This window comes from Corvus hawaiiensis, chromosome 1 (genome assembly GCF_020740725.1).
Source record: "Corvus hawaiiensis isolate bCorHaw1 chromosome 1, bCorHaw1.pri.cur, whole genome shotgun sequence".
Taxonomy (NCBI): Eukaryota; Metazoa; Chordata; class Aves; order Passeriformes; family Corvidae; genus Corvus; species Corvus hawaiiensis.
Genome location: NC_063213.1, coordinates 30,471,115 through 30,487,466, shown reverse-complemented (window position 1 = coordinate 30,487,466; position 16,352 = coordinate 30,471,115). Strand labels below are relative to the sequence as shown.

General features: G+C 37.3%; 1 protein-coding gene across 50 annotated transcripts in view; it reads left to right on the top strand.

The window, feature by feature from the left end:
- Positions 1 to 16,352, top strand: part of CLASP2 (cytoplasmic linker associated protein 2) — a 146,168-nt gene that overhangs the window by 71,428 nt on the left and 58,388 nt on the right. For all 50 annotated transcript variants that reach the window (XM_048298077.1, XM_048298059.1, XM_048298041.1 and 47 more), the window contains 7 exons: positions 2,121 to 2,200; positions 7,469 to 7,561; positions 8,203 to 8,348; positions 9,858 to 9,993; positions 13,213 to 13,283; positions 14,805 to 14,864; positions 16,016 to 16,093. In XM_048298077.1, coding sequence (XP_048154034.1) covers positions 2,121 to 2,200; positions 7,469 to 7,561; positions 8,203 to 8,348; positions 9,858 to 9,993; positions 13,213 to 13,283; positions 14,805 to 14,864; positions 16,016 to 16,093 — 664 coding nt within the window. The remainder of the gene's footprint in view (positions 1 to 2,120; positions 2,201 to 7,468; positions 7,562 to 8,202; positions 8,349 to 9,857; positions 9,994 to 13,212; positions 13,284 to 14,804; positions 14,865 to 16,015; positions 16,094 to 16,352) is intronic.

The following is a 16,352-nucleotide window of genomic DNA, read 5'->3' as shown; positions in this document are numbered from 1 at the left end:
TAAGCTTAACTTTTCCATTTACTTTTCCAGAGTGTGTATTGCATATTGACTCTCACTGTTTTTGTTCTATGAGACTTTCTTAAATGTCGGAGTATTTGTGGACAAACAAATGAGGTTATGACCTGAGCATCTAAGTAGTTGTTTGTACCACGTACTTTAACATGGTGCTGATGGGCCAAATTACTTCTTTCAAGGTTTCTCTCCACAAAATTCTGCTCTGACAAGGATACTCTCCCTTTGAACAGCTGTACAAGTTTGTGTGGCAGAAGGGTGTAATCTGGGTGTAAATGGATCTTTCCCTCTTCATTTTTTTTAGCTGGTGAAATACCCATGAACTTTATGGAAGGGTTTGTTCCCTCTAATCTCTGGAAGGAGAAGAAATAGGTGGTTATAATTTCATCTTTCTCTTCTGGCTGCCACTGGCAATTGTGACAGATGGTGTTGGAGATACACATGTTGAAATGTGTTACGTTACAGCATCGCTTTACAGCATCTTTGAGCTAAGGCACTCCAAATCTATTAGATGTTCCTATATCATACTGCAGGTACCGCATCCAAATTCTGTGGGTTTACACTAATGAGCCACAAAGGTATGTGAGAGATCTTGTTTTGCATAGCAGTGTTGAGATCTAGTAAGTTTGCCATCAAAATTGTAGTAGTAGTGCACCCTCATGCTTCGAAACTGCACGTGTATACAAACACAGCAGACATAATTTCCTTCTCACTATAATTAGGAGATCAGGGACTGTAAACCATGAAGCATCTTTTTAGAGTGCAGCCACCAAGAATTTGATTTGTCAAGAATTCCTAGCTTTTTGTTCTGGTTGACCACTCAGCCTCTTAAATGTTTTTTTGTTATGGTTTTTATTTGTTCTGTAGTTAATAAAATATGTGTCTTCTCTGTGTGATGCTCCATTTCAGTTGCACTCTGCCAGTCAGGGAGGACATTCTGCCATCTATCCTGTTGGCCTCACTCCGAAAGAGACACTTGTTCCCGAGTACTCATTTACTATAAGAGATTGTTTTTCCTTTCAAGAAGGAAATGTTCAACTGGACTAATTCTCTCCATGTGGTTAATATGTTTTGTCATATTACCTTCCTGATGCAATTATTGAAGATACTTACGGATTCTGCCAAGCTTCACCTTGCGCTTGGAGTTCTAGACTTGTAGCGTAGCTTGGACTTGATGACCTTGTTCTTTGATTTGATAGCAAACTGGAGTTCATTTTTTTAAAAAAGGGGCCTTTCTTGGTAACCTGAGTTTTTGCAGGAAAGCAAAATCCAGACATTGTTTTCAAGTGGTTTTCTTGCTTAGAATTGTCTTAGTTTCTACCCAAGATTTTAATGAGATTTGCAACCGTATACCAGTGTGAAACCAGCAGGTTTCTTGTCAGTATTCTTCCCTGGTCCTTCTGCTGGGTATCTTTGGCTGTCATGTGAAATAGTTCTATCATGAGTGGTCTGAAAACAAGGTCAGCAAATTTTGCTCCAATACAAATTCTCCTCACTGTTTCTTTCTTTCATTGTTGAAGTCCTGGTAACCTTAAGACTCAGAATTGTACCTCACACTTCTTGGCTCCATGTGAGAATACTGGAAAAGACAAAAAACAACCCCCAGACTTTCAGGGCTGATTACTTAAGGCACATATGTTAAGATGAAAATTCATCTTGAGGAATTCCATTTAGTGACGATTAGCTCTTGCTTTGGTAAATAATATGAAATTCTGAGCTTTATTTTAGAGCATTTTTATTATCAGGGTGCAGGTTTCAGAATTGAATGCAAACACTGCTAGAGGATTGTTATATGAAATATGTTTCCAATTAGACACAAAAATAAAATTTGTGACACTGTTAAATTCGTCAAATTGAAAATTGTTGTAAATTCCAGTTGCTTGGAATTGTTCATTTTTGGGAGAAAAAGGTCTTTTTTTTTCTTATGGTGAAATGACAGTTCGATGTCATGTGATTCTACACATAATGTACAATTCTACACAAAAATGCAGCATTTTTGTAAGTCATATTAAATGTTTGAAAAGTAAGTATGTTGAAAGATGCTTCTAAGAGTTTTAAAACCTTGATGTATGTTACATCATGTTTAACAGTATTTTACGTTTATTTAGGTTCCTCTAAAGAAGGGGGAGCTGGAGCTGTGGATGAGGATGATTTTATTAAGGCATTTACAGATGTTCCTACTGTACAGGTAAGATGTTGTATATATTCATGTTTGTTTTCAGAAATACGTTATTTGCAATAATGTATTAACCTGCTTTTAAAACTTATGTAATTTTACAGTGTTCTAAGCAGGCATCATTACTTTTCCTTCTTTCTGACTTTCGAGTCTCTATAGAAAGCTTTTTATTTTTCCAGTAGTGACCAAAAAAGGTGCCACCTTTACTGTCCTGCTAATCATTACCACATTGTCTTTTGGCTAAAATGCCTTACTGCTTTTCTCAAACTTTTCCAGGGAGCTAGTGAAAACAATTGTATGTTTTAATAAGGAAAAAATATTAACATAATATTTGGAAAATTTAGGGCTGCAATTTCAAGGGATAATCAAGTACTAATAATACAGGCAAATAATTCAAAAAGCAAGAATTGTATTTTCAAATTTGCTTGCATTGTAATGGTGTGTGTATGGTACACATGGCCTTATTCTAGCAATATTTTAAAAAATTAAATCTAGTGCCTTATTTGCATACTAATGAACTTGTTGGATACTGAGTTCTTAATTAAAACATCAGATTTTAATTTCTATTCTTTTAGTGTGGGAATTGCACATATTTGGTACTTTCACATAGTTGAGTCATTCAATATGCATGTAGCTTACAAGGCCTATTTTGAATAAGTTTTCCTTGAGCAGCTGAGGTGTGGAACACAACCAAAGACTCAGTTAGCCATAGTTCGCAAATGACAGAAGAATTTTGTAAGACTGCCTTTTCCTGCTGTGTATTTTTGTTCTATTTTTATTTCCCAAGCGCAGTTACGTGTTAGATCTGCTTCTGCAGGCAGAAATACTGTCTGCTTTCATGAAGGAGCACTCAATCTTCATGATCCCTGTCACATCAAGGAAGTCTTTGTCTTACACTGTAAGAGCTTTATGTTTCTTTGCCTCTTCAGACTGTGTTAGGAATTCTTTGGAGGACGAAAACATGCAGCTCTTAGTAGTGTTTATCCCTGTTATGTTGAACAGAGCCATATTCCACAGAACAGAGAATGTGATCCTTGTAGTTCAGTGCCTTAGTGTTTGCAGTCCCAAGCAGAGTTCTCTAATTACTCAGGCTGGTTGGCAACACTGCAAGAGCAAAAGTGGGGTGACCACGTGACAGGGACCAACACATGTTATTTTCTGTCTGACTGCTGAATGGCCTAGGAAGGTAGGTCATTCTCTAAACTGCAAGAGATAGAGGAGAAAGACATTTGTTGTTACTAATCTCCCTCGAGCTGAGGTGAGGAGGCAGGAGAGAAATGTGTAACTGACTGCAAAATTACTTACTTGTTTCATGGATGAGCATGCAAAAAGCAAAACATGATTTTATTTTAGTGTCCTTAGGAATAATGATTTCCTGTCCAACTTCATGCTTCTGGCTGTGGACAATCTCTGATCTTTCAAAAAAGAAAACAAAAAAAAAAACCAAGGCAGATTCCATGTCCTGAGACCATGTTAATTACTAAGGGAGCAGGAATTTTCTCTGTTAGGCTTGTGAAGAAAGAATGTTTATGACCTGTAGTTCGCCAAATTATCCTAAAAGCGAAGGGCAGCATGAGAGAGAGTTGTTTGTACGTTACTGGGCCCATTCCTGTGTCTCTTCTGTTTACATTTATGGGTTTGAGTAGTGGCTTCATTGAAAGTAAGAAAGGAACCTATATGGAAAACCAGATTCAGTTCTGGATCAAGATTAGGTGCATCTGAATTAATCAAATAAATTGAGGTTACTTACAGTGTGGGTATGTTTTAAGTCGTTATTAAAAGCCTCCAATGGTAGATCTGTCTTTCCAGTAAGCTGTTCGTATGACTGCTCAGCTGTTTTTAGGAATGTCATATTGTTTACTTGTACCCAGTTTTTAATTCCCATATTGAAAATACTTTTCATCTGTATAGTTATTATTCTTAGTTGTGTTTGAGCTTTAAATTTTTCTGTCTTTGATGTTGCAGTTGCCTTTAATGATGTGTGTGTATGTTGCCCTCTAATGGATAGCAGCAGTTTATGAAGAAGATGGGTGATTTTTAGATGCAGTCTGATGGATCTGTGTGCCAAAACCAGAAGTACTGTAGTGACAGGATTGTGCCTTCATATTCAAGATTACAACCATACTGTTTTTACAACTTAAGCCTTTGCTGAAACTGAAGAAAATTCTGTGTTCAGGTTAAGAGTAACTCCCATTAATAGCTAAAATTTGTTTGAAAACAAGTTCAGTTATTTTTATAGAAGTCTAATGTGGGAACTTGTGAGCAAAAAATGCATTATGTCATTGGCTGAACATATAAACTCATCTTGGCCTCCTTAAAGTATAATTAATCAAAGGCAGGGAGAAAAGAAATTATTAAAATATTGCTTTTTATTCCTGTGAAATTAAAGTAGGTATGCACTGCCTTGAAAATACAGGATTTTACAGTGGAATTACAGTTTTCATTTCATGACAAGATAAAATTATACCATTTGTTAAATTCTACTCTGCAATGCTAATTTGAATATTCCTCAGTCCAGCTCTATTTGTGCCAGGTAATTAAAGAAAAAATTAAGTTCTTTGCCTAGAAATGCTAATAGGGTAGACATGAACCCATTGTACAGGTTGCTTCTGTGTTTGTCTGGTGCCTAGCATGTTTCAGTCTTGCAGCAGTAAGTATATTGTACAACATGGTCTCTCATGACACAGAGGCTGACAACAAGAAAGTCCTATTTTCAGGGTTTGCTTAATGAAAAAGCTTGCAAAAGGTTTTTGTTCCTTGTCCAAGACTTCAGACTGAGATTTGAATGTGCATCGAGCGGTCCTCAGATGCCACCAAAAGGCATCATCCTGCTCCCTTCTTGTTGCACTTCACTTCTTTATGATAAGTTCACAGAGAAATGCTGAGTTTCCAGAGAAATTTTTGCGTCTTTTCTTGTAGGATGAGCTTTCTGTATACATAAAGCTCTGAACTGAGCAGGAGACAGGTCACGGTGGGTTATGGTAAAGGGAGATCCTGAGGAGGTTGAATCATGTCATGAATTCTGATGGCATGAAGTGTCACCATAATAGGAAGCTTCATCTTGAGTTAACCAGTGACTAGTCCCTTACAGTTCTAAAGAAAAATAAAAATTTTCTTTCATACTGGAAATTAATTTTGATAAAAAAGCTTCCTGAGACACACCTAATACTTCTTTTTTTAAGAGTATGGTACTGACAGAATTAGTGTTGGAATAAACTAGGGTTGTGTAACAACTATTAATAGGCTACTAGTATACACAAATACATTAAATGGTGATACTAAACTCACGTTTGATTTTGTGGGCAGTGGAGTAGAAAGTCTGTTACTCCTGGACCCAATTGTTTTCATTAAGTAATTCGTTTGTTTCTAGTAAGTCATACATCCAATGTTTAGTGACTTCCAGTGAAGGAAACAGTAATCATGAGGAATAGCTTTCTGGTTTTTATGGATGCAGTCATGTCTCATGTATAGAACTGCAAAGCTGCTTCCACAGTGTATCCTGGAAGAGCTCACACAGCAGTGTGGTAATAAAAATCTCAGTATTGTTGGTAAAGTATATTCAGGAACCATTTTCTACCTTACAGTGAAGCTGGTCTGGGTGTACTAATTCATCTGTTTCTGAGAAGGTTCCTACCCTGTTTATTCTGGAAACCCAATATGCAGGTGTTTTAGAGCTCTCATGTCTTTCACCTCCTCCACATTCCGGCACGCCTCCATAACCATATTCTGTTAAAGTACTGGAAAAAGAGTAGATGGCAGTAGAGTTAAGGTTCCATATCTTCTGTAAGTTAAATTAATTTGATATGCTCAGGAAACTGGAAAACTAGACTCTATACAGTAATTTGAAGATGCCTGGAAAATTAAGATATTTTAAAGAAAACAATCATTCAGCTTAACCACAGAACAGAAGAAAGACATTCCATTGTTTTTACAGTAAGATCAAAGATGCATATATACATGCTAGAACAGTGTGTTCAAGAGACAAAGCTCTTAAGCAATTCATGCAGAGCAAGGTGTCCTAACCACTGGCCCTTGTTTTCTCTGTGTGCTCTTGCACGTACAAAACTTACATCTTGTACTTAAATAATGAGGGAGCATCAGGCCTGCTGTTTAGGTGCTACATAAGTTATCATGCTGGTGTCCAGCTTTTACTGTAGAAAGGTAGGAGTTTCCTTGAAGTCCTGACCCACATCTGCCAGCTCTGTGTCTTGAATGTGTCTCAGGTGGCCCCAGGTGCTTGTGTATGGGTCACTGAGTTTTGGCCAGTGTGGTTATGGAAAAAAACTTCTGATCCAAAAAAATGAAAATGTTTAGCTGAAAATACATTTTTTTGAAAAAAACCCTGGCCAGATCAAGTTTCTGCTTAGTAGTTTGCTTCATATCCCCTTAAACTTGTTCTCAGTCTGGAGGAAAAAAAAAAACCTTTAAATTTTGCGTATGCAGTGTAAGCAGAAAAATGCATCCTTTGACTTATGTCCAGGAAAATAGAAGGGCAGTCAGTTTATTTGACAATAATGTTTTCATGAGTAGGTTTTTTATTCTTTTCTTCTTTAGAAATCTGTTCTTGTACATGTACAGTTCAATAAAGACATTAATTCATTTATAACCAAATAGTGAGTGTTGCGTGATTGGATTGTTCAGACTTCAGTATTGATGGTCTTACTGTATAGTGAGAACTCTGACTACAGATGGCTCCTTATATTTATTTACTGACTGGAGAAGTTAATAAATGGTAGTCTTAAAGTAGCAATACATAGAGAAGCTATGGAAACCTTTTAATTTAATTTTTCAAAGTTTAATTTTAGTGTTCTCACAGCCCAGTTAGTTCCTCAGAAAGTCCCAGCTCCAAAAGAGTTGCAACGAGTTAAAATGTTGGTTGAGTTTCATTATAATAGTGAGCATGAAAATGAACTTGAGTGGCAATAATATCGCAGCAGATTATCTAAAACCTGTGCTCCTGTTGGATTATTTATTTTTGTAAGTGGAGTTAATGAAATTGTGGATATTATTAGCTTATCACAAAGGTGAAAGGCAAAATCTTGAGGAAAATATTAATTCTTCAGCCTTTTTTTTTAATGAATATTCACTACTCAGTGATATCCTTACAGATTGATCTTCAAATGCCCATTTATAACTCTTACACAGCTCTCTGGAATTTTGGGGGGAAGATTTGCAGGATTAGAATTGTGTTTTCACTCTTCTGAAGCTATTTTTCTTTGTCACATTACCTGGGATATTAACAATATGAACTTCATGATTTTTTTGTTTTTCATACTTCAGATCTATTCTAGTCGAGAACTTGAAGAAACGTTGAACAAAATCAGGGAAATTCTCTCAGACGACAAACATGACTGGGATCAACGAACTAATGCGGTAAGCTTTTTATCCGGTTTCAGGTTTGGGTGGGTGTATTTCCTAAAGCCCAGGCATCCAGATATTTTAATTTTTTTTTTTCTTAAAGTAATTACACTCCAGATAATGAAAGAAATTTTAATTTTTAAATCTTGAATTTCTGTATACCAAGTAAGTTTGAGTGTTCTTAGAAGTCTAAAATGCATTTTTGCTGACATTTGAGTAGAAGCTTTTCTAAAAGCCACCCTATATGTTTAAATTTGGCATTTATGCAAAATTCCATATTCTACAGGTTACCTGCTAGCATTAGTACCAAGAGGTGTGCAGCTATGAAAAGTTTCACTTACAGGGTTAAAATGTTTGTGTGTATGTTGCATTTATATTTTTTAATCAGGTTTATGGCATCTTAGTGTTTATAAACAGGTGGGTGAACATAATTATGTGTTTGTGTATTTGTAGTCTGAGTTCTGAGAATTTTTTTTTTAGCTCTGGAGTTTAAATAATATAAACTTTTTACAGTTTTTTAAATTACTGCCATATATTTTAAAAATTTTGCTTTAAAGACATGCCTACATATATTGTTGCACAGGGAAGCTGTTCCTTTTCTTTATTTTGAAATGTGTATTGGCAGTGTCCTAAACCAAACACGTTAATGTTTTTAGCTGAAGAAGGTTCGGTCCTTGCTTGTTGCTGGAGCTGCACAGTACGATGGGTTTTTCCAGCATTTACGGCTCTTGGATGGTGCTTTCAAGCTGTCAGCCAAGGATCTCCGATCCCAGGTGGTTAGAGAAGCCTGCATTACTGTAGCGTAAGTACATGTGCCTTTGTGCGCCTTGCTAGGTGTTAGTGTGGGTTGGACTTAGAGGTGCTCTATCGGTGTTGCAGGAGAGATTGTCTTGTCGGACTGCTGTACACTGTGACTGATAAAGAGTCAAGTCAGGGTTTGAAGCCACAGAGAAAAAGAAACGCTTAAAGGAATTCGTTCTCTTAGGGGATACACATAGTTGATAATCCTGTAAGAGATTGTATGTGAATAACCAGTTACTGTCATTGCACTGAATACTTAGTGCAAGTTAATGCAAACTGCTGTGAGTGATATTGGGCACTAATCTAAGGATCACTTATGCCTGGTTGATTGGCACAGAACTTCACTGGGACTGCTTGTAAAGTCATGAATAGCCTTTTAGTGGTTTGAACATAGAAGATTTTGGTGAGGTAGTACCTCTCAGGGAATCATGGAATGGGTTTGGCTTGAAAGGGACCTTAAAAGATCAACTAGTTCCAACCCCCCTGGCAGTGCAGGGACACCTTGCACAAGGCCAGGTTGCTCAGAGCCCCATTCAGCCTGGCCTTGAACACTTCCAGGATTGGGTCTCTGGGCAAGACACAGATGACCATGATAATTTTAGAAGCCGTGGCTAAACTGAAATGATATCTTCACCCTTTGCATCTTGCAGACTCCTTTAAATTCAAGGGCAGAGGGGAAAACCAGAGTAGTCTTTCCCATCTCCTTGTTTTTCATGACTTTTTAATCCTGTGGAAAGACATTAATGTAACCACTGATTCTCAGTGGCCACAAGAGCACCACAGAGTTCACCCTTGCACTTCTGGTCTCCTGATTAGAACAGACCGAGGGGAAATGTTGAAGCATACAACTGCCCTTTCCAAGGAAATCAAGACCTTGAGAAAATAACATTTCCTTTCCTAACATGAAGTCAGGAGTAGTGTAAAGGTACTCTGCAAATGTTCTCATCCAGGCCTAACAACCTGGAATTTTCCTTGATCCCTAAAACTTTGATATATTTGATATGTCATTTGCTGCTGGCTATGAATTCTTTTTATATAGTCTGTCTGCACAAAAGAAGCATTTGGTGTCACCAGTGGATGGTTAAATTACTGTGTGTTGTATGTGTTTTTATATTTGTTAAAACTGAAAACAACCTTGACCAGACAAGGAAACCAAAATTTATGGTTGGCTAATAGTGGTGAGTTTAGTAGTTTTGCCTGCATTCAATAGGAAAAAAATCCTCAATAATTCATGAAAAAATTTAGATTTATGCGTCCCAAAGTGTTCAGAAGCAGAAATACAGTGATATTTTATGTGTACATGAGAATTTAGGCTTTCCAGTTGTAGTATTCATTTTTCATTATGAAATAAAGTTATTCATGTTTGGCTTCTTAGTGTGCCTGGAAATCATGAAATTTAGAAGTTCTGTTGTTTGGAATGATGGATCTTCAAAATCCACAGTGAACTTCATTATTTTAAGAATAAGAAATGAATTTATGTTAACAAGTTGTATTTCTTTTCCCTGAATAGCCACCTTTCAACTGTTCTGGGAAACAAGTTTGACCATGGCGCTGAAGCAATTGTGCCTACTCTTTTTAACCTGGTTCCCAACAGCGCCAAAGTGATGGCGACCTCGGGGTGTGCGGCCATCAGGTTCATTATTCGGGTAGGTGTTCCTCTCTCACTGTACTGCTTGGAATTTCAGGTTGTAGCTCTTGGCAGAGATAGTAACTATTCTGAACTAGAGGTTTTTAAATTATTCTTCAGCAGAGGAGTAATGTTTCTCGTGGGTGGACAAATACTATATGTCATTGAAACCAATTGGCAGCTTTGTCATAGTAAAGATGGAAGAATAGGTATGAAAAGCAGGTCTGTTTTCATGTTTTGGGGGTTTTTTTTGTAATGTGTTAATTGAAAATGATCAAATGTGTTTCAAAGGGTAACTGCTTTTAACTGCCTTCTTGGAAAAGACAAAGTTAAGCTAGTAGCTAAGAAACTACTGAGATTTTTAGAAGTGCAAACAACAAAGCAAGGGTATTTCTTTCTATGTATACACTTGCCCCCCAAAAAATTTGGAACCATGGAGTTAAGGGTAAAATGTTGAAGAGGCTACATATACATGGATCAGTTCAGAAATCACAAGTTCACAAAAGAAAAATCCAATAGAGACTTGAATTCCTGGATTTAAGGGCGTTCTAAGCTGAGTGCTTAAGGCTATAGCATGTGGAACAGAGGAGTGCTCTATCCTAGCTGTTTTCTATTGAATGTTCTTTGAGCATCTTCTACTGACTGGTGTCTCAGGCAAGATATTTAGAGTTTTGGGACTTGGTACTGGTATTTTTGTGTTTCACATAAAACAGGAGTTTCTACATTAAAAGTTGTGGTGTTCTTAATGCCAAGCACTTACTGCTATTTACTATGAACATTGTGGTTTTAATTTTGTAAGTTGTTGGAAAACCTAAGTGGTTTCATCACTTAGGCCTCTTTTTGCCATCCTCAGTGTGTTTTGGAATCTCTACTTGCTCTGTCTGTGCCTCTGAGAATGTGCTCTGAGACCTCTGCACGCATGACCTTTGCATCAGCACTTGGGCTAAGATAAATCCCTTGGCATTTTTCCCCCAGACTCTTACACTGCACTGTGAGATGGCATAGACTTGAGAGTGAAGGAGGGAATACACCTTACACAGGATCATTAAAGTTTTAAGAGAGCAATACCATTTGTAGTAGTATAAGACAAGCTCAGGTGTTTAACAAAGTAACTCTGGCTTGTCCACAGGGGCCAAATCAAGCACAAGAAAAGCAGTATGAAATAAAAGTTCACCAGTTACATTAAACTGGGTTTATTGGTTCAGTTCATTTGAAGGCAAGCTTACACATCAGCTGTAGTTGCCCTGATTTTGTTTAGATTTCTGTTCTTCTTAGCTGTGACTTAACATAGCGGATTGGAAGCATAAAAGCAAGAAAATCCTATCTACAGTGTTCAAATACCCAACCAATAAATGAGACAATGTATCAATGAGAAAATGAGATAATATAGTTTATCTTTTGGGGAGTGTTTTGGCAGAAAATTCAGGTTTCAGAATTAAATATCGAAAAGAAGTGCAGCCCTATGCCCCTTTGGACTTCTATCCTTTGGACTAAATGAGTATTGGTCAGGGGGTCTTTGATCATTTGAATATTTAGGACCCAAGATACTTCAGTTTTTGGAGTCAGTGTTTTACTCAAAAACTCCCACCAGAATCCAGTGACAGCCAGTGCAGTTCCTGGTGCTTTACTGTGTAATTGCTGTAGAGTGAGTCTACGTCAAAAGAGGGAAGCTGTATTATGCCAGTGATCTTGAAGACCTTCATCTCATCTTTGTGCCTTCATTGGATTTCATATTTCTTCTCCAGGAAGTTCTTACACTATAGTCTGATTTCTCTTTTTTGACTCTTAATACATCAGGAAACCAATTAAAAAAAAAGAAGGTGGGGGGCAGGGAGGGAATCACGGAGAGATAGCATGCTGGCAGAAGCCTTTTTCAGAAGGAGGTGGGATTCAGGTTAGTCAGCTGATCTGCAGTGTGGTTTGGGAGGAGGCATGTATCATTACATCCTCAAAGGAGTAGCAGATGAAATGTGCCGTCTTAAAAACGGTATGAAAGCAAGCCTGAGGCTTTGATAGCTTTGCAAAACACTTTCTAGAGATGATAACATCGATGGCTCCAAAGACTTTGAATGTACAGGTTTCTTCATCTGTAAAAATATTTTATTTTTGCCCCTGATTTGCCTATTATCCCTTTATGGAAGTCATATGCCTCTTTTCAATTTGCAAACTATGCAAAACACAAACAAACCCCATAAAATTGTGTTTAAAAATATATCAAGATGAACAAATGTAACTGTTAGGCTCTTCCAGAATTTTTGATTAATTCCCTCCTAATTCTGAAATTGGCAGGACTCTGTGAGCTGATGATTATCTCTGCTTTTTTTATGATTTGTGTGTTTATATCCTGCAGCTGTGATACGTAGGAGAGTAAGAATTCTTCAGTACTGTACTTCTTAAGATCTTGGATTTTTTTTTAATTAGCCTACTGTGTCACACTGTATTGGGGACTGTTTTAGAAATTACATTAGGTATTTAATCAAGAAAGGACTAGAAATTAACTGAAAATAGATTTGTTGAACCACATTACTCTTACTTGGAATTCAGATTGTTAATATTTTTTGTCTACAATTAGTTAAGAAAAGCTGAAGTGTAAGGCAGCTTTGATTCAGAATTCTGTAATTCACTTGGATTTAATGTAGTTGATCTAATGCGTAGTTTGTTTTCTTTTTCCATCAGGATGCTAGGTGTTTCCATATAGATTGTGTACATAAGCATTGTATGTCAATGCTTTTATTACTTTATTGAAATATTTTACATTAAAGGAAGTTTGGTCCTTGTAGCACTAATCATACTGTTCCCTATAAGAATGCCTATATTTTCATATTTGTTGATTCACTTTCTGCTCTATAAACCTGATTTTTAAGGTGGGTATATCTATTACTGGTTTTTTTCCTGTGGCAAAACTAAAATAGCATCAGCTTTCAACTCCTTTGAGGAGGCAGCTACATTTGAATTTCTTATATTACTTTTGATAGCAAAGTATTGCTTATCATGATGTGATTGTTGATGGCACTGGAAGTGGTTTTTGCTTGACATTTTGGAATAAAATAGCTTTAATCAATTGACATGCTAACAGCAGTCTTTTATTTAATAGTATTCTATGGTTTAGCTTTGGTAAGCATTTTAAATTATTGCAGTTTTTATTATGTTGTTAATTCTGTTTGAATTAATTAGTACAGTACAAATTCAGAATTCAGGAATGCTTTTCTCATTAACTGCTTTATCCTTTTTTTGATAGCATACTCATGTGCCACGACTCATACCTTTAATAACAAGCAACTGTACCTCAAAATCAGTTGCAGTTAGAAGGTGAGTACATTATAAATGAAAATTATTAAAGCAGTTGCTTTTTAAACAACTTACCATATGTTGAAAATTAACGTGTTAGAAGATTTATGGCCATAAACTCTGAACACATGAAACTGTTACCCAGTAAACTACAAAAATTAATTTCAGCCTTGAGACGGTGGCTGCTACCTTAGATAGGACACAGAGCGTCCATGTGTTGTCATGTTCAACAACTCAGCTACATCTCCAGCTTGTTGCTTTCTCCAAGGACACGATGCTTGAACACTTGGATTGGCTTCTGAAAAAATTAATTGTTTTTTGACAGAGTGTCATTTTCTGCACTGAATCACACAAGAGCAGTTAATGCTGTTTCTGGACCTCCACTAGTCCTGAAAGTGATGTCGCTGTGTGTATGTAGGAAGCAGTGTGAGCATCTGAACTATTTCCTTTGAGTCTGAGCTGCCTTTGCATTCAAAGCAAGTTTTACCTCAACCCAGATTGTACTGACCTGCCACAGCTTCGGGTTTGACTGCAAAACAATTCACAGGGCTTTGGTGCGTCCACATGCTGTGGCTTTACTGAGGAACGTTAGACTGCAGGTGGCTTTGGTACTGCAGTTCACAATCCAGTGAGCATCAGTGAAAGCATTGTCTCCATACTGCTTCCATTCTTCTGGAAAGACAACGAAACACTAGATGGGTTGTAATAATGAAAAGCATTTCAGGGGTTCTTGCCATGCCTTGCTGGTGTCCAAAGGATTTGTGCGGAACAAAACTCAAATTTGTCCCTCCAGAGCAGGTCAAAGATGCAGCATAACAAGAAAAAGTGGTAGTTTCAGGTAGTCAAGTTCACTACCTGTGTGAAAATTGTTATTTACACCTCCCTAACTTGCGTCAGTTTGATTTTTTTTGTCAGCATCTGGCTTCAGACATAGTTTAAAAGTATGCCTTCTGCTACTGGCACTTTGCTAAATTGTCAGGATTCCCAAATTAATAATGAATACAGTTACATAACTTCATTAATACAGTGCCAGCAAATCTTTTGCAGTGCTTTCTATATGCAGAGCCCTGTACTAATGGTCTCATGTTTTCCTTTATGCTACACACAGTAATGGCAGATGGAAGGATGGGAATAGTGTTTGGGACAGAAGTACACTGCCATAGAAATATTATATTGTGTCTTAAGTTTTTTTTTTTTTAATTAATTTTTTTTACTCCAATTTTTTCAACTTTATTAATTTATGTCTGTTATTTTAGGACTAATACAGTTAACATAGGGTATGTGTAGTAACATGACTTGAGCAGCACATCATTAATTGAACTACATCTACTATTTTGAAGTTTTAAGTTCAGTTAGCCTGCATGTTTGCTTAATATACAGAGTATTTTGACTTTCCAGTAAGGTGACCAGTGCCCTTATTTGACTGATAAGTGAGCTTTTATTTCATTTATTTCCCTCAGGGGGAAAGAAGAAAGTTAGTGTTTATTCCACACGCATATTAGAGAAATGAGTATTTAATTATAACTTGTTCTGTGTTTTTAGGCGCTCCTTTGAATTTTTAGACCTGTTATTACAAGAGTGGCAAACACATTCACTGGAAAGGTATGGGCCAGTGTACTTTTTCCCCTAAAATAAACTGCTAATGTAATTTAAGACAGAAATACTGTTATTGAATCCTTTAATTGGATTATGTTGTTCAGTGTTGGCCAGCCTTTCTGGCATAGACAGCCTTTCTAGCATAGCCGGTCATGTGGCTCATTCAGGTGCCAGGGGGAAGGAGAGCTGCATGTTCCAGCCTTGGCTTCCTGTTGCCTCCTCTCCTTACCCTCTGCCTCTCCTATTCTGCGTGTGAGCAATGCATACACAGGTAAGCATCTGTCTTTTCGCCTGGAAGGAGGAAGTTTGTGTCTTTGCTGTAAAAGAAGGCAAGTGGGCTTAGGCTGGAGGACTTTTTTGTGGTAATGAGTAAGGACACACTGTAGCTTCTCCAGATAGATGGGGAAATAGTACGTGCATCAGTTCTACAGGATGGTCAGTGTAAACACAGAGTAAGAGCAAAGAGACTAAAGGGCATCCAGAGAAGGCTCTGAAGAATTCATCCAGCTCCACAGCCACATTTCTATCCTCCAAGGTGCCCCTGAGAAAGGGAGCAATGGGGAAATCACTTCATTTATGCCAGTGTCTAAAAAAACCCCACAAAACCCACCACCTCCCACTCCCACCCCCCCACGCCCCCAAAAAAACCCCAATTAACAAACCTCCTGCCCAAAACTTACCTTGAATTAAAATTTGTTTATCTTCACAAGTTTGTGTTCTGATGGGTACTTTGCTGTTCTTTGAGCGTGTATTCAGGTTTAGAACTCACATGCCAAAAGCTTTCAGAGCTGAAAGAAAACTTACGGTCTTAATTTTTCCCCTTTTCTTACTATTAATATAACAGTGGAAATAGTTTTTCCACTTCCGGAAGGCAGATGTCTTAAAAAAGGTATTTTTAAATAACTTTATAAGTGTGGTAGGTGGACATATGTCAGAAAAGTAGATTAAAATCCTTCTAGATTGAAGGACTAAGCTGACCTAAACCTTTACAGAAGGTACAGTTATGTCGTTGGTGTGCTTAAGTGTTTGTTTACTGCATATCTTGGAAAGAACTAGTATTGCAGCTGTTTTTTACTTGGTGAAATGTTAATTAAAGTGCAAAGCTACTGCTTAGAGTTTGGAGTAGCAAAATAGCATGAAGAATATCTTTCTTCTAGGCATGCAGCTGTCTTGGTTGAAACAATCAAGAAGGGCATTCACGATGCTGATGCAGAAGCAAGAGTGGAGGCAAGAAAGTGAGTTTTGATTAATTTTGCTCTGAAAAATTGCATGTGCTAAATGAGTGATAGAAGGCTCTAATCCAAGGTGATCTGCTATCCGTGGCTGAAGAGGAGGATGCTTGTTTGGTTGAAAACTGATGTTTCTGTCCTGAATTACTACCTAGTTTCTTTTTCAAAAGACATCCTCAAAGCTGAGTCAGTCAATACAGTTCTGCAGCATGTGATGATTCTACTGAAAGACAAGTTAGAAAGGTTGATATTGCTGCATAATCAT